Source organism: Lissotriton vulgaris, unplaced genomic scaffold (genome assembly GCF_964263255.1).
Source record: "Lissotriton vulgaris unplaced genomic scaffold, aLisVul1.2 SCAFFOLD_336, whole genome shotgun sequence".
NCBI classification, from domain to species: domain Eukaryota; kingdom Metazoa; phylum Chordata; class Amphibia; order Caudata; family Salamandridae; genus Lissotriton; species Lissotriton vulgaris.
In genome coordinates, this window is record NW_028249992.1 from 1146419 (window position 1) to 1165333 (window position 18915).

At 41.6% G+C, this 18915-nt stretch overlaps 1 protein-coding gene across 1 annotated transcript in view; it reads right to left on the reverse strand.

Annotated features, from left to right (window-relative positions):
• The window catches only part of LOC147663434 (membrane-spanning 4-domains subfamily A member 15-like), a 105921-nt gene that overhangs the window by 37451 nt on the left and 49555 nt on the right, over nucleotides 1–18915 (reverse strand). Inside the window, exons 4-5 of the mRNA XM_086950460.1 lie at nucleotides 6182–6238; nucleotides 4614–4748 (exon numbers count right to left, since the gene is read on the reverse strand). Coding sequence (XP_086806586.1) covers nucleotides 4614–4748; nucleotides 6182–6238 — 192 coding nt within the window. The remainder of the gene's footprint in view (nucleotides 1–4613; nucleotides 4749–6181; nucleotides 6239–18915) is intronic.

An 18915-nucleotide genomic window follows, 5' to 3' on the forward strand; every position in this document is an offset into this window, starting at 1 on the left:
TCATTGGACACATCAACTATCTGTTGTCGCAGACTCCTGAATAACAATTCTTGCACCACTCAAGATAATGCCTTTTTGATTAACAGATAGTTCATTTTTGACATTTTTAAACTTCTGGTATTCACTGTCAGGGTCACGGTCGAGGGTGCTGGTTCCAATATTGAAGTGTCATAAAGTCTTTTAGTTTTAACATATCACTATCTTGACTTGTGGCAGTGACAATTTGTTCCAATGAAATGGCAACTGGTGTGCTGGATTTCACAATTAAATGTATGTAGTCTTAAGCCATCTTTGAAGGGTTACCAGGGAACTTTAGAGGCACTCTTGAGAAGTAGTCAGCAGGGTTTTGATCTTTCACCGGAGTGCGCACAATTGCGTAGTTTTACTCTTGTAATCGTAGACCACAACTTTCAATGCAAGGAGGCACCTTGGCATTGCCAAATATGGTCAACATTGCTTGATGATCCTTCAGAAGCGTAAAAGGCCTTCCATATAAGCAGGGCTCCGCTGTGGCTGGACGCGTGGGCCGTATGGACGACTGGGAGGCCCCTCCGGGCCGTGTCCCGTCGACGTCGTATAGACTCCGGAACCGGAGTCGATGAACGCAGCCGGCGCCGAAGACGAATCCGCCGGCGAAGAACCGACATGAGTGCCTTCCAGCTCTGTGAGATCCGAAGGCGCAACAGGGAGAGGGGGTGACCCAAAGAAAGAGTGGAGGGCTTTCGAATAAGCCTCCATTTGGGCCCATGTCGCTCCAACTACTGGAAATGGAGGGTATGGAGGAGAAGACTGTTGGGCGCCAGTGCCTGGCAAAGATCGAGAGCAATGGGCCCCAGCATCACGTTCACAGGAGGCTGACCTCCGCAACTTATTTTTGTGCTTACCCGTCTCCGAACGACGTCCGCGGGAACGACCCCGGGAGCGGGCCCGAGAGGGAGAACGACGGCAGCCAGCAATTTCATATGACGCTTCCTTCAGGACTTAGGTTTCATTTGTTTACAGGCTTCACACTCTTCGGAGTCGTGGTGCACTCCCAGGCACCACATACATATGGCGTGTGGGTCCATGACAGACATCTGGCGCACACAGGTCTCACACGCTTTAAAGCCCGAAGGCATAGCACACTGTTCCGTGTCGCCGAAGGAGTCGAGAAGGGCTAAAAAACAGGCCAAAGAAGTGCTGGTTTTCACGTCCATGGATGACCAGCGCGATCTCGGCGCGCAGAGATGCTGCTGCGGAAAGTTTTCCGGATCCAGTCTGACGCCTGGGGATATTCTAAGTTAAGGAATCTGCGGCTAGATGTCTCCATCAGATTAAGCCCATTCAGTTTAGGACAAACGTCTACTTGTATATGCTGCAATATGTCGACAAGCATTTGGGTGTCCTCTATGGTGTGCAAGGATAGCACCCAACTTGACTCAGCTAGCACCAACAACAACCTCTGTATAATGCTCTGGATCAAAGTATGTCATTTCAGTAGAGTTCTCAATAGCTTGTTTGATTTTCTTGAAGTTTTGCTCGCTTCTATGTGACCAATTAAATAAAACATTCTTTTTCATCAGGTCTCTTAACAGAGCACTTACGATGGCAAATAATCTAGAACTGTAGCTGGCATTCAGTGGGATGAATGCAACATGGAAACATCTTGTGGGGGACTAGCAGTTGACAACGCATGCACTTTTGCTAGATCGGGTGTCATATCCCTTTCAGAAAAGATATGGCCAAAGAATTTTAGCTTTGTGTTATGGAACTCACATTTCTCAGTATTCCAAATTAAACCTGCTTCAACAAGTCAACACACATGTATGAGAGCCTTATCGTGTTCCTTCTGTGTAGCTCCGACAACCAATATGTCATCACTATAATTGAAAGCATTATTGACAGACTGCATGATACGTTGAATAACATCTTGAAAAAGCTCTGCACACCGAAACATAGTATTTTATATCGAAACAGACCAATGTGTGTAGACAAGGTTGTAATGTACCTGAAATTCTCCTCAAGTTTCAACTGATAATATCATTTATTCAAATCAAGGCAAGAGAAGACCTTCGCACCATTCAATTGTGTTATGTCGGCAATATGCGGACTTGGATGTCATTCTCTTTCAATTGCCTTGTTTGTTTGATGATGATCCTTTTTGGGTACTACCACTATGGGAGAAACCCATGGCGTTGGGCCAGCGGAACGCTCAATGATATAATTTTACAGTAATAACAAAAGTTCTTTTTCAACAGCTTCCTGTAAATGAAGTGCAATCTGTATGTATCTTTGAGCAACAGGCAGACATCCTCGTGACGTCGTTGCTAACCCATGAAACAACGTAGGGAACTAACTTACTATTTCATGATGAGCCTTCATGTTATAGCTCACTGATATCAGTCCCATATCAACAGCTATGCTGAAGCTCAGTAAATAGGCACTTGATGCCATACCTTTAAGTATGTGAATGGGTGCTTGTACTTTTGCTTTCTTGTGCTTCATCATTGCTACAATTGAACCTTGATTTTTAATGGCGTTGACGCAGCCCCGGTTTACACTTTCGATTTCGTAAGTCGGGGCAATGGAGATAGTTCATTGTATTTCTCCTCAGACCTAATGTCTATTGATGCACCACTGTCGATATTAAAAAGGTATTTAGCAACAGTTTACTTTTAGTGTATTCTTCGGACGATGTTTGAATGACTTTCGCGCTTCTTCATGTCGACTTTTCTTCACATGCGGTCAGTCCAACATGTGCATGTGACATTGCACAAACATCTTCTTCATTTGAACTTGATATTGATACTGAAGAGCTTTTTGATGATTTAGATGATGATCAACTTCATTTTGTGCCGATTGCTGCAACTTGTGTTGTTCCTTGGCCTTGTGGGCATGTGTCGAACGTCGATTCTGGAACATTTGGGCAGCTGGTTTGTCTTTGCACTGTGAAGCACACATTTTTCCTTCGCTCGTGACCTGTTACAAAATGGTTCTCCTTCCCACAGCCTTTGGCGGGACATTTACCTTAGTGTGTAACTGAAAATCTGCACCTTAAGCACAACTATTTTTTCCATGGAGATATCACTTTGTGTCCTTCTGCCTTGTGCTTTTGCTTACCTTTCATGTTTGTTTATGACTGACGCACTCTGGGCACCTCCGTCCTTCATGTCAGCAGCTTGTCGATCAGCATGCTCCTCAGCTCTGGCAGCCATGAGAACTTGCTCCAGATTACGAGTTTCTCTCTGCATTCGCCATCTGAATGAATCTGACAGGCATCCGTCAATAATGTATAGCTTTCTCATCATTAAATTGATTGAACTTACAGTGTTTGATGAGCTTATTCAGTCTCCTAACGGATTTGTTGATGGCTTCACCAACTTTTTGTCATCCTTGATTGAAAACGTGCCTTTCATAATCTATATTTGGCATTGGATTGAACTTGACATTCAAGGCTGCTTTGATTTGATGTTACGCAATTTTGTCAGCTTGCAGCATTTTCTTGATGACTTCTTTTACGTCTTCACCATCTAGGAGTCTTAAGGTATTTAATGATCTTTTTTATCAGTTTCTTCTAGCGCATCAACAAAATCATCAAACGCCTCTATCCAAGCAGTCCATTTATCACCAACATTCTGCTTTTTGGCTGTATTGAATGGTGATGGTGGTTTTTAGGAAGGCGGTGGCATTAGATCCATTTGCGGAACTTACTGATGTGGCAAGTAGTGTTATTTCAACGCTACTTGGCGATCTTGTTCATGCTAGAACATCTCTAAGGCTTTGGAACGAGCTGGCCTCTGGATCACCTTTGATAATTATGGGAAACGTGTCTTCTTTCTGGGTCCCTATTGGAGCCCTTCACTTTCCTGGAGCCCAGGAGCTTTGGTGGTGTGCCACTTCATGGATGTATGGCTCCGTAAGCACAACCTGGTTACTGCGTCGCGGGCCTTAACCCAATGCTGTGATGTGATGACTCTTTATTCATCTGCATGTAACCGCAAACTCAACATTCTAGACCTGCATTCACTTCACTACGTTCTAACACTTCCGTCACAGTTCTATGGAATCCATCAGGAGCCAAAAGGGTGCTGTCATTGCCAACTTACACAACACTACACTGTTGATGCTATGCAACTCCCTCGGTGTGCAGTAATATACATGTTGGCTGGAGGTAACTGACGGTTCCTTATTCCACAGGTATTAACAGTCATAATCACAGAGGCATGAATACAGTGCAACTGTATTGCTATTGTTACCTGTCATTTATATAGCACACAATATGAGTGCAGTTAAGAAAGTAATGATTCAGAGGCTTCCATTGCAGACCAAACTCTGGTTTGTTTTTGTGGAAGTGGGCAGTCAGCAGAGTGAAAGAGTGTGCCTCTCTTAGGTAAGTGTCAACCTTAATGAGTTGTGGGTTTTATAGGTAAGGTTAAGGGTACTTGGTCTTCTAATCAGTTTCCTGATAGATTTATTTGTGTTGAGTGCTACTGGGAGCATATGGTCTTGGGTTACCGAATAGGCAATGAGTTGAACATTTGGATACAGCCAAGGAGAGTGGTAGTGCTGTTGCTTTGAGTGTTTTGAGATGCACACACAGAAGACAGTTAGAGCTGTGCAAGTCAGATACTCACATAAGAATTTTTCATGTATCCTGAACCAGCTTCATCTTCCAAGTTGAATATCGTAGATATCTCAACAGTATGGATTATCAAGGCCACCACAGCCACAACGAGTCCTAGAAGGTTGGCAGTAACGCTTGCTTTTACCTGAAACAAAGTTAATCAGAATATGATTCATCAAGATATTATTAGTGATTCAAAACTCAAGAGGCTAGAGATTACTGATGGGAAGTCTTATCTTTCCTAGAGACTCTTCCAGGTTGGACTTTGCAACATGTTTCCTTCATCCACTCTGGACAGGCAGTGTAAGTGTGCAATAGTCAACAGATATGTGCAAAAATTACATTTGGCCTGCCAGCCAGTGAAACAACAATATTTTCACAGATCAATGAGAGCAGAAACAGTTTTGTTTTTTGCACAGGCTGATGGGTGAAAATTAGGCCTGCATGAATTTTTTTCTTATGCTGGAGTAATTGGTGTAATTTCGGTACTTTTGCCTTGAAAGTATGTGAAATTACTGAGATTACACAATTACTCCCATAATTCCAAGGGAAAATTTTAACGTGAGATGTTCAGGCAATTTTTAATGCAAGTAGCATTTCAGGTAGATTTTTTTTTCAGCCGAGCGGACCATCAGGAGAATTTGTTAGCGTAAAAGTACAAATCTGACGTGAACTGCAGAGTTTTGAACGTGAGCTGCAGTTGCTTTAACATGAGCAATCAACAAACTTTTCAGGTACATATTTTATACAAAAGGACTATTCGGGTCCTCTTAAAGCACAAAACTACACACCCACATGCAAGTTTCAGTGTTTGGAATGCAAGCAACTGGAAATCAACTCAAAGTTACTTTTCAAGCAGAATTTTTACCCGAACGAATCGTTTGGGAACTTTTTCCAGTGTGAGATGCATCTTGTGTAATTAAACGTAATTTTGCTTAATTTTCCAGTAATTTTGGATAATTATGCTAATCAAAATTGTTACGCCCACTCCTAGTGCAAATGGCGTTCGTGCACTGCGGTAAAAACAATATTGGGCTGCAGTGGTGCAAAGTTGAGCTAATGTGGTCCCCGATATGTTGGCATGCTCAATCAGTTGCCATTTAATTGCATGCTATAGATAGGACTACATAAATTAAGCCAGGACTACCAGTACCAGAATGCACAGGCAAAGGCTGGCAAGAAGCTAGGACCTAAGTACCAAAACAACTCATACTGAGACTCAGAAACAAGGAAATTAATTCCCATAATTCATCTTGCATCTCCCTTTACCCCCATTTTCACTACAGATTTGAGGTGGTGCATTTTGCCCCATTTCTTTTTGATGCGCTTAAAACTGTTTGCCTCCGCAAATATTAGTTTTTGTGTTTTCTATTATTTTATTTGTTCAGTCTCTAAAGAGGGCCTGCAAGTAAAATAGGAAACAGAGCAAGTCAGCACACTATTTCAAGAACAACGATGCAAAATAGCGCTTCACTGGAAATTAGCACAAACCAAAGAAAAGTAGTATTGCAGTTTACACAATCCAACTTAAGCACTATAAAGGGATAGACTGAAATATCACAAGAAGAAAGCATTTACCAGCCAGGAGATATCCTTGGTCTCCACAGCCACCGTTATGCTGCCTGAAACGAGGAACTAGAAACAAAAACAGAAAGAAAAGTGTGAGAGAGAAAACAAAACTTGACACTTGGATTTCTGTGTGGCACTTTTCAATATCTGAATGTCAGGCTATGGCAGAAAGAGCTCTTGATGCGAGTTTGAACTGAGCTCTCACACTGCCTAAACATTTGGACGCAGAAGTCCTAAAACCTATTTCCCTATGGGTATCCTTGGATAACACTGGATAGCTTGGTTTGAGCAGGGTAGGGTTGCCACCTGTATATTTTTTGGCCTACATTTTTAAGTCTAGACAGTAAAAGCAATTTAGAAAAGGTGATCCCCTATTTTTCCCCCATCTAAAAACAAACCAAAAACAGCAAACGCCTAAAGAAATCAGTTAAAAGGTATTTCAGAACGAATATTGGAGTAGTTACAATGTTTTGAAAGACTGCTGTCAACCTTACACAAGTTCTCTTTCACCTACCAGACGTGGGCTTCTTCAGAACATCAAAGCATAAACAAATGGCAAGTGTTTATTTTTTAGGTCTTGCTTACTAGGAAGCGCATGCGCTTCCCGTTGCAAGATGTTTTGTCAGCTTACAGTGAGCTTGGAGGTTGTAATTGCTTACCATTGGTTGGCCTCATTGTTTATCTTATTTGCTTGCTTCTTATCCATTAGCTTGTGTGAACCATACTTCCTCTTCATGCGTTTGCCCCTTCTGTGGAGAATTAACCCATTCACTGCTCACTTTTCAGGTGCTACTTTTTTTTCTTTTTGTTTAAGTACACCACAAGAGAACATGTTTTCCAGCGGTCTCCTTTATGGACTTCCACCGACCGGTGTGCTTGTGTTTTTCTTTGCCCGTGTACTCCTCCCTCGGACATTGCTTTCTCACCCAGGTGTTTCCCCTCCTCCAAATTGTGCCGTCTTTCATCCATTTGCTTTACTTTCCACAGCTCCATGCTACTCTCTCCGTTTCCTTCCTTCCCCACGCCCTCAATGTTGCTCTCCACCACACTCGCGACCCTGAGTTGCTTCTGCCTCCCCCTCCTGGGTTTCCCCATCCCACCCACTGTTATTCCAACCCTCCCATCCATGTTGCTTCTCCCCAGCCCCTAGCAGTACCTTTTTTTCCTTTTGGTTACTAATCCAACAAAGGTAGGTAAACAAAAAGAAAAAAAAACAGCTGTAACATTTTGTAGGCACACCCATGCTTGGTATGTGCACCTCTCTTTTTTAGGCATGCTGTGTAACAACAAGAATGCCATACTACATGCCTAAAACTGCTGGCAGAACCGAGGCCTATTGGCTTTTCCAATGCTTGTATAGCGCCATGATGCTCCTTGGAGTGACAGATGTGCTCTACAAGTGTCCAGTTACATTACATTACATTACATTGTTTTTAAAAAGCTGGCAACCCTAGCAGATTTGTTAGCCACGTAGGGCCGGTGTGATGGGGAGATCATGCCCCCAACCCAAAGGGTCACATTGAGTTCCCTTAAAGAATGGCACAAATGTGAAGCAGCAGAGAACCCCCTAATAATTCTCAAAGGGTCACCGAGAGTCGGCTGAGGCCACATATCCACGGTATCGGAGCGGTCAGTCTCCAAAGATCAGAAAGATCTGAACCCTCCCACGGCCGGCCCTACCTCCAGGATGTGAGAAGTTCGCCTCAGGGTTTACTTTCAACGCTGATAGACACTGATTTTAGAACCCAATCCACATGGTGTTAGAGTTTTAGGTTACTGAGGTGGGCAAGGCATCTGCTGACAACAGGCCTGAGACAAATCAACAGACATCCAGACCTGGGGATCCTAAGCACATTATCATTATTTTGGTATTTCTATAAAGCTCAAGGCGACACCTCTATCTGGTACTTATCAGAAGCTAGGTTTGTTTTAGCACAGTCTCAATCAAAAGGCACTGTAAATGACTCAATTTTCAGCAATTTCATGCTGAGAAGATCATAGTATTCATCTCCCACATATAAGGTTTAAGGCGCTTCTGAGACCCTCCCTTCATAACAATGGTACCTCAAAGTTCATTGGTTGATCTAGTACTTGATCCGTGACGTCAACGGTATCCTTTAAGATACTATTACTACTGCTTACACATGGTCAGGTGTTTTCTGCCTGGATAACTGGGTCTGCAGTCTTAGAGGCCTATTGGTGTTTTTAGGGGAGCCGGTATAGGCTATATAATAGACAATATTGCAGAAGTCTGGGGCTGGCATCATCAATACTCTAGTACTTTTCACATGATAGATTGTAACTCTGGGAGTATATAGTGCATGACTGGCAGCGGATGATAGGAACACAGCAATAAACTGGGGCACAGGAATAAGGTCAATTAGAACTAGAAAAAAAACAGAGCAACATACATCACTTTCAAACAATCAATACACATATCTGAGAAGGAGAGATCTACAGGAACAATAGGATACTGAGGAAAAGGCTGTAAGTTGCAGATGTCCAATCCTGCATATTGTTCTATTTAACATCTCAAAAGATCTAACACCTTGCTTTTCACCTGGTGGGCTCTACCCCAAGAAACCACCAAGGTGCCTGATCCACATACTTGGCAGTATTTCCCTACAGAGTGGTTGGCAGGAGGGGCGCTCAGGGCTACTCTGCAATAAAGTCATCAGAATAACAGCCCTTGCTTGGCTCAATGTATACACCATGTTTGAGGAAGTCTATCAGACTTAGGAAAACAATGTTTTTAACTGTGCTGCATGGGGTGAGGTCTTCCAAATACCAGTGTAATGTTCATGAAATCCTCCATAGTAGGAATGTTAATTTTTAATGTGTGGTACAATTGTGATAACTAAAGATTGAGATACAGCCTGAGTAAAATCCAGCTCTGGTACAGTGGTCCCAAATAGTTTGCCAGCATTGTGGACATGATCTTCAACAAATATCATGAGTAGATAACATCATCTTGCGGGTCCATATAAGAAACCATTGGAGATCTCCTGCTTGGTGTTAGTAACATATACCCCATGCCCCTTCCTCTCCCCAAAGGCCTGTGCCTTTTTTGTTTTCATGTTAGCAAAACAACAACAAACTCTTCCCCAGAGATTCTGGATACTTAACATTAAACAAAAATGTCCAAACTACTAAAAGCTGAACCTCTGTCAGGCTCAGTTATGGAAGGGTGAGGGGGGGAGGGGGAGAAAAAAATTGTGAAAACCTTTTTTTTACCTAACAAGAACTGTATGAAATTACACACTGGCTGATAATTCACATGAAAATTGAACTCAAGGCATACATTGCATTCAAATATCATATGAGATACTGGCAAGAGGTTAGATTGAGGGGAATTTCACTGTCCTAGCAAGACATTTTCTGCTTGAACCAGTGTCCTGCTAGAGAAAAGGATGCCAAATCTTGTGCCTGTAAAATCAAATGAAATACACGCAAAGCAAAACAAATCAATTTTACAAGATTTGCACTGCACAAAACAAAAGTTCACCCAGGCCTACTTGCAAAGAGAGAGTGACAGATGGGCCAAATAATACAAAGTCAGAACTCATGACATTCAAGCAAAACAGTTTAATGAAAATCAGTCAAGTTAATCCCTAAAAAGACTGCCCAGTGGCAGCAGTTTATTCAGTAACTCCGTCTTCTTTTCGTTTCTTCTCCAAGAAACTAGAAAGCGATTACACAACAGGAATGGCTTTATTGGCTTGGTTGATTAGGTTTGAGTTTGCATCCAAGGATGCAGATGATAAAGGCTAGAAAGCAGGCTGCAGACACACTCATCATTTTGCCTTGAAACAAACATGGCACTTGAAGGAGGTTTTTGAGAAGATAAAATAGACAATTTTGAGGAGTTTCATGGTAACCACAGTTTAGGGTCTGAAGAGATTCAAAATGACCTAGACATGGTAGTATGGTACTACAAGGAGTCTAGCTGGGTGGACGACAGGAAAACAGATCAGTATGTTCAATACTTTCAAAGGTTTTTTCGACTGGTTACTGGTGGAGCACATCTGCTATGTAAGCACTTGAGCAACTTTTAGATTGTCCATCCCAAGCAGAAATCTTTCCTTGAGGTCAGATAGACTATGATATGAGTAAATCAGAAGGAACAGATGGCACATCAAAACACCTTAAACAGCCACTCTTAAATCCTCACTAAAGACCCCAGGCCCTTCGACCCGGGATTCCCATATTTGCCTAGGATTTTGGGCAATAGGTCAGAAATTTCGAGGTTTCAAGGATGAGGAGGGCTGGATTCGGCAGTGTCAGAAGATACACCAGATCTAGGCGCATCTCGGACAGTAGCCCACTGTTATATGTTAACAGGCAAATTAGAATGCTGAAGGGCCCATTCTACAAGCAGCACAGCAGTAACGCAACAATATGGTAATCCATTGCCTTCGTTTGCCAAACACTAATGTACTGTATCCAAAGAGCAGCAATGCTCTCAATTTGGTAGAATGATTCTGCATCCTTCCTTCTGTAAGTATGGGACCTTTGACCCACCATCTTCAAAGTGCTTTGGAAGCGTTTATCTAGGGAATCTGCTGGAGGCAGAATCCATTGGGGAAATGGTTTACCTTTGCTAACCTACTTTTTTTTGGGTGGATATAAATAATCTTTATGATCCATCCACTTGTCATCCTTTGAGTGATTTCACTGTTTTAACGTGTTATCTGTGTTTTTATTTTGTTCTCAGATACCCGGTGTCTCTTTGGGTCAGAGAAAATTCTGTGTGGAACTGGCGTACACAACATATATACCAGACACGTCACTTCTGTCAATATCTCGCAATGCTGGTCCAGAATTTAAGGGGCAAAACCTTGCACCGGTGACTAGAACTATCTTCAACATTTCCATATCAAGTCTCTAGCATGGCACAAGGGCTCATCTAAAGAACCACAAAAAATAATAGTACTGAAAGTACCTGATTCTATGTAAAATCTTGAATAGTACAATCTAAAATAAATATAACAAGCAAAGTGCATAAAAAATAAAAACCGATAACAGTGAATTGTATAAACGTATAGCACTTTCCATTATGTATTATGGTGTGCTTCATAAGCCTGCACGTAACCCACATCTGTTATCATCTAATAGTTCTCCTCAGGATTTAAACATCTTAGTGGGTAGAGTGGGCATCTCCAATGTCTGTGACCAGAGGGAATTGTGCCACCATGCAATATAATTCCTTCTTAATAGTATCTCTGGAGAAGCTTGAACTTCATGCATGCAGGTAGTAAGTGTGGCTAGAGATTAGGCGGTGGAGAGGTCTAAGTGAATGATCATTTGAGTATTGTCGACATTGGAAAGCCAAATAGCCAAAGTATCTGATCAGGACCATGAGAGGAAAATATGAATGCAAGGACATCTGGGTGACCTCTGCAGATCATAACCAAACAAGAATACACACAGTGATTCTAGTGATGCCACATGTTTGACAGTGGGTAACAAACTCTTCTTATCTTATTTTATGTAATAGTATTGATTTTTGAGTTGACTATGTGTGGTATCCTCCGTCTCGTGGGAATCCTTTCCTGCACCACATACCCCTTTGACAATATGCGGATGGGCTGCGCCGCTGAGACATTCATTAGAATGTCACGGCCGCCAACGTTCTAAGGTGAGCTCCTTGCGCGGAGCAATGATGGAGCAGTCGGGCGATCACAGCTGTGGCTGGGGTCCTCTGTTGTTATTTCTCTCAATAAACCCATTTTGGTTCAATGACACCGTGTCTCCTGTATTCCTGCCGTAAGTGTGGCTGTCACCATCACTTCCACACTATGCAAGCGAACATGGGCGCACACAAGAGAGAGAAATGATTACAGTCCTTGTGCTGCAGTCCAGTAAATGTATATTTGCTAAGGAGGTAATTTGCTGATGTTCAGACATTAGCTAGAGATGAATACTCGTTGCTTTCTGATGCCCAATCTGGGACAAGGCAGTTGGGTGCTAGCATGATATGAGGCACTTAGTTACTGCAGCTGGATTGACACTGAGACTACAGGCCAACTTCAACACCCGCATGTAGGATTTCCATCTGGTGTTTTGTTGTGTATGGGCCCGATTCACAGAATGAACTTAAGACTCAATCCTAAACTTACTACTATTTTGGTATTCACAGAATGCACTTACTACTTTTGGCATTCACAGAATGAACTTACTACTTTTGGTATTCACAAAAGTTAGGATTTTGTCTCAAGTCTGTCTTAAGTCTGTCTTAAGACTAACTTAAGACAAAATCCTAACTTCTGTGAATACCAAAAGTAGTAAGTTCATTCTGTGAATGACAAAAGTAGTAAGTGCATTCTGTGAATACCAAAATCGTAGTAAGTTTAGGATTGAGTCTTAAGTTCATTCTGTGAATCGGGCCCTATGTATCCATCTGGAATATATACATGGCAAAAGATTACATTAAGCATTAATTGCGCCACAGTGCGGCCTCTTCGGCTTGCAATGGTATGCTTTTCCCTCTCGTCAACGAGGTGATTGTTCATAATATGAACTATGTCGATAACTGGGAGGCTGAGGTGCTATCCAATGAGGATTATCTCCTGGTCAATGGTACTGTGGAAAGTATTGCTACTGCACATACATTATCGGGGTGAATAGACTTTGCCCCCAAAGATTGCACTAATTACATTTTGAATTGACCAGGTGTTTGCTGAGAGTACTATTGTAAATGTATTTTACCCCAAAATGTTGTAAATAGATTAGGTAGGCAGCAGGACACGTCTTCAGGTTATTAAGATATATTTAATAAAAGTTTAACAAAGTTGTTACAATAGCAGTATCTTGCCATTACTTATATTTATTTGTCGATACATTTTCATTCTATAGTTTAAAGTAACAATTTTTGTGAACACTATGGCACAACAAATAAATGTCGTTCTGCCTCCACCGTTTTGATCAGAACCAGGCACTCCACAAATTCCATGGGAGGATTGGAGAGTTATGTTCGATAACTATCTTGATGCTTTGGATGGACAACAATTTCCTGCTAAACGTAAGAGAGCCTTGTTGAGTGCCCTTGGTAAGGAAGCACAGCGTATTTTTAAATATTTGCCTCAACAGTTACATTCTAGTGCTCAATCAGCTCCTGATGAATATTCTGATGCAATTTCACATTTGGAAATCAGATTCGCTAAAGAAGAGAACTTAGTGATGAATCGATTTAGATTTTATACTCACAAACAACGTGCAGAGGAATCGATTGATGATTTCGTAGTACGGTTGAGGGAATTATCTGTTAAATGAAATTTTGGGGCTATGGCTGATGAGATGGTAAGGGACCAGCTCATTGTACAGTGCAACAAAAAGAAGATTCAGGCGAGACTATGGGCGGCTAAAAATCCATCCTTAAAAGTGGCGATTGACCTGGCCAAAGTTGTAGAACAATCTGAAATATGTATGAAAGAACTACATAAGTCGACACCGGTTTCAATAGTTTCTGATAGAAATTTACAAGAATGTGAAGCTTTGGATGATGAATCTATTGCTGTATTAAAGTCTAAGAGCAAATTTGTTAAACAGAAACAGTATGTTAAACCCAATGTAAAATGTTGCTCCAGGTGTGGTAGTAATACCCATTCATCAGACACCAGATTTTGCTTTGCAAACAATAAGGAATGTTTGAAAAGTGGGAAAATGGGCCATTTTTCTAAAATGTGCCAGTACAAGGGTAAACAGAAAATAGCAGTCATAGACGATGACTGCATTGAAAATTGTAGAGAGAAAAACTAAATTTTAATTGTTGAGGAACCTGTTACTGACATTAATATTGTAAATGAAAAGAGAGAAATACGTCCTAAGGCGGATTTCGATATTGATGGTCTTGTTATTACTTTAATGGTCGATACCGGTTCAAGGTATACTATTATCCCTGAACCTTTATTTTTATTTAAAAAAAGAGTGGTCTGATATTTCTCTTTCACAATGTGATCTTTCTCCTACTGGGTTTCAGGGCGAACGCATAGATATGTTAGGGTATTTTGATACTGACATTTCTTTTTCAGGTAGGTCTACTAATGGGAAAGTGTATGTAGCGGTAGATGGTCCTCCAATACTTGGATGGATTCATCAGTACGATCTTCACAGTAGACGATGTGTCATTAAATGACATTTTGCGTGATTTTGAAAGCGTATTTAGGAATGAGTTGGGGGAACTTGATGGGTATGTTCATAAAATTTTGTTAAAGAAAGGTGCCATTCCCATCCAACATAAGCTTCGGATAGTTCCTTTGACTGTGAGGGATGAAGTTAAAGAGTTGATTAATGAGATGCAACAAGGAGGTATCATAGAGCCTGTGGAAGCTTCAAATTAGGTATCTCCGGTTGTGATTTCCCGCAAATCGGATGGCAAAATTGAATAATGACCCTAATACCAGGGATTTCCTAGAACTTCTTAATATGTGGGGGCTATCGCTATTAAACAGAGACCCTACTCATGAAGCTGGCCATACTTTAGACTTTGTTTGTACGAATTTAATGACCCTCAAGGTAAATAAAAGGCAGCAGTTAATACCTTCCCAAAACAAATACAATTGGAATAAAATTAGTCAGGACCCGGACTTTCAGGATCTTGTGAAAGAGGGCAAACCTACCCTGACGGGAGACACAGAGGTAGACAATGAGATTTTTAATCACTGGATTACAACAAGTTTAGAGTTAATTAGCAATAAGGGACTAAAGAGCATGTCTAAGAAAAAGAAAAAAATAGCACTTTGGTTTTCACAATCTCTTAGAGAGAATCGCGCGGAGGTTAGACTATTGGGGAGGAAGTGGAGATGCTCGTACGCAACAGAAGAACGACGAGTCTATAAAGAAGCAAGAAATCAATACCATGTGCAGATTAAAGATGCCAAAAAGGTATTTTATTCTGAGGCAATTTTGTCGGCAGAAAACAAGCAGAAGGAGATCTTTAAAATAGTGGATGACTTCCTAAATCCAAAGATTACTAAGCAAGACATCCCCCCCTCTCAGACCCTATGTGACTCCATTGCTAACTATTTTGAGGCAAAGGTCCAGGAGCTCACAAAAAATTTCCCTACACCATTGAAGGGATATGAAAAGGGAACATTAGATCCAAATATCAGAAGGGCTGAGTTGAATGAGTTCCTTCCTATTAGTTTGGAAGACAGCTGACAGGCAATCTTGACCGGAAGATCCGGCTTTCCTTTTGATCCGTGCCCCCCGAAGGTACTACACTCTTTGATTGATTTAGTGAACCCGATTATTAAGGACATAATAAATTTCTCCCTTGCATCAGCTACAGTCCCTCAGGAATGGAGGCTAGCGGCGGTTAAACCTCTGCAGAAGAAAGCGCTGGCTGATCCCTCCATTCTATCAAACCTACGGCCAATCTCACTACTACCGTTCCTCTTTAAGCTCACCGAGGCAGTTGTAAATAAACAACTGACCAAATTTTTGGAGGATGAGGACCTTTTACATCATAACCAATCGGGTTTTAGAGCCTCCCACTCCACGGAATCAGCTCTCCTTTATACAACAGAGACACTGAGGGCCGCCATGGATCAGGGAGACAGGGCTGTTCTAGTTCTCCTTGATCTGTCGGCGGCCTTCGACACGGTCTCGCATGAGATGCTGATCAACCGTCTAGCCACGGTGGGTGTAGGGGGCACTGCCTTGGCATGGCTGGAACATTTCCTTGTGGATAGGAAACAGATTACTGTTCTCGGACAGTATTTATCAGCTAAGAAGTCAAATCCCACAGGTGTGCCCCAGGGATCAAGGCTAAGCCCGGTGCTGTTTAATCTATATATGACACCTTTAATCGAGCTAATAACATCATTTAACATCAACACAGTATCATACGCGGATGATACTCAGCTCATCCTAGTATTAGACAGCAAGTCCAAAAGAGCAGAGGAGAATCTTGGAAATTGCCTTACTGCAACCTTCAATTGGATGAAGGCTAACCATCTAAAATGCAATACGGGCAAAACCGAAATTCTCCCTGTGGGTTCCCAATATCTGTTTTCCCCTCAGATGTGGTGGCCCCCATATGAGGGAATTCCGCCAAAAACAGTAGTATCTGCATGCAATCTGGGAGTCAGATTCGATGAAAAACTCTTTTAAACTGCAAGTGGTCGCAGTGGCAGGATCATGCTTTAACATCATTCGTGAACTTCGAAAGTTTTTTAACTTTCTCCCTTTGGAAGCAAGGAAGGCAGTTGCAGTGGCATTAATTTCATCACGTTTGGACTACTGCAATAGCATATATGCAGGAGTGAATAGAGCTACCCTGCATAAGCTGCAGGTTGTCCAAAATGCTGCTGCACGCCTGGTGCTAAATCTGCCTAGGAGGTGCTCTGCCTCCGCTGCCCTAAAACAACTACACTGGCTCCCTATACATAAGCGAGTGCTTTTTAAGATAGTGGTAATTACCTTTAGAGCGTACCACTAAAAAGGGCCTAAATATCTGCTCCCACGGTTCAAGCCGTACATACCAGCTCGGAACCTGAGGTCATCAGATATGTGTCTCCTGACAGTCCCCAGATTCAGATTGGCCACTAAAGGAGGAAAGTCCTTGGCCGTTCTAGGCACTAAGGCCTGGAATAAACTCTCACAAAGCCTACGGCAAATTCCCACTGAGAGTGAATTTAGGAAAGCCCTGAAGACCTGGATTTTTAATTTACCAGATACGGTTAGCAAACTGCTAGTTTAGGCTTTAAATGATACTCAGGTAATATGATGTAAGTAGTTTTCCGGCCTACCATCTTGGCTACGGACTACAGCGCCAAGATGCTCCTTGGAGCGATAGAATGCGCTTTATAAAAGCTGTTTTACATTTACATTTACATTACATTACATTTACAATTAGGTTCTGTGTGGATCTTAGGTCCCTTAACAAGTGTGTCATTGCATATACTTTTCTCCTTCCTAACATTGGAGAGTTATTCTCTACTTTGAATGGTGCTAAATTATTTTCAAAGTTGACTTAAAGAGTGCGTACCACCAGATTCGTCTCCACGATGAATCGAAATGTCTCACTGCTTTCATTACCTCTAAAAGGTACTTTTCAATTTACACGGCTTCCGTTTGGTCTGACATCGGCTGCCAGTGTTTTTCAGCGCATGGTTACGGAATTATTCAAAGTTGTGGAGAGGGCAGTTTATTTTCAAGAGGATATCTTGATTTTTGGTAAGACAGTTGAAGACCATAATTCTGCTCTTAAAGAGGTCTTGCTTAGAATTGAAAAGGCTGGTTTGACATTGCGTAAAGAAAAGTGCTCTTTCTTGGTGCAGCAGATTGAATATGTGGGCTATGAGATTTCTGCCCATGGTATCAAACCTAAAAAAAAATGTATTGGAAGCTATACGTTTGGCACCTTGTCCAGTCGAGAAGGATCAACTTAGATCAGATATGGGTCTCATTGAATTTTATTCCAAATTTGTGCGGAATTTTTCTGATAAGACTCTAACTTTGAGGTTGCTTTTAAAGAAAGGTGTAAAATTCTTATGGGGTGAGTCCCATACTGAATGTTTTAATGCTATCAAACAAGAGTTGTGTGAAGCTAAAGTGTGGGCACCTTTTGATGTCAGACATCTTTCTACTGGTTGATGCCAGTTCCACAGGTTTGGGTACTGTGCTTTTATAGAAATGCCAGGAAGGTGAAAGAACTATTGCATTTGCCTCACGCACTTTGTCTATTTCTGAGAATAATTATTTGGTGATTGAGAAAGAGGCCTTAGCGGCTGCTTGGACTGTGCAGTATTTCAGGACGTATTTGTGGGGCACTCATTTTAAACTTGTGACAGATCATAAACCCCTTGTTAGTATTCTTTCTCCAGGCAGTTCTGGTAAGTGTTCTCCGAGACTAGCTAGGCTTGCTTCTAGACTTCAAGAATACCAATACGATATTTATTTTATTCAGGGCTGGCGTAACATACAATCGTATTGTTTATCTAGACTTTCCATCCAGGGTGAGCTGGACAATGAGATTGCACTGCATGAACAGGATGATGTTGCCATACTTTTGTGCAAGATGTTTTGGCTTTGGGTGTTGGTACTTTTAATCAAACGGAGTGGTCTTCTGCTATGTCTAAGGGTAGTGTTTTGAAGACTGTGGTAGATATGGTCAAATTGGGTGTTCGACCCGAGAGTTGTGTTCATGCGTCTGTTCGTCCTTATATTAAAGTCATTGACGAATTGTCTCTTTCTGGTGATGATATCCTTATGCGAGGGGATAAATTTATTCCTCCTGATTCTATGAGATCTAAATTGATTGCTTTAGCTCACGAGGGGCATCTTGGACAGACTTTCACACAACGTAGATTTAAAGCAGATTTCTTGTGGCCAGCTCTAGATGCTCAAGTTTCTTCTTGGGTTCAGAATTGTTCTCTGTGTAAAAATAGTGAAAAGAGACTTAAATTAGCAGCTAATCACACCGGCAATGGTATTTTTGTTCCACAACAACCGTGGCATAGTATATGTCTTGATTTTATAGGACCTATGTCTGAGTTACCTATTGATCATCATTTTGCTATAGTTGCAATTGATCTGTTTTCTAAAAGGCTTACTGTAAAATTTGTTCGAGACATAACAACTGAATCTACAATTAAGTTTCTTTCTGACTTATTTCATGAGGAGGGTTGTCCTTTTATACAGATTACTGATAATGGGACTCAACTCACGTCACATGACATGCGTAACTTTTTGGTAAATTGTGGGGTCACACACCACCGAACTTCTTTGCATTTTGTTTA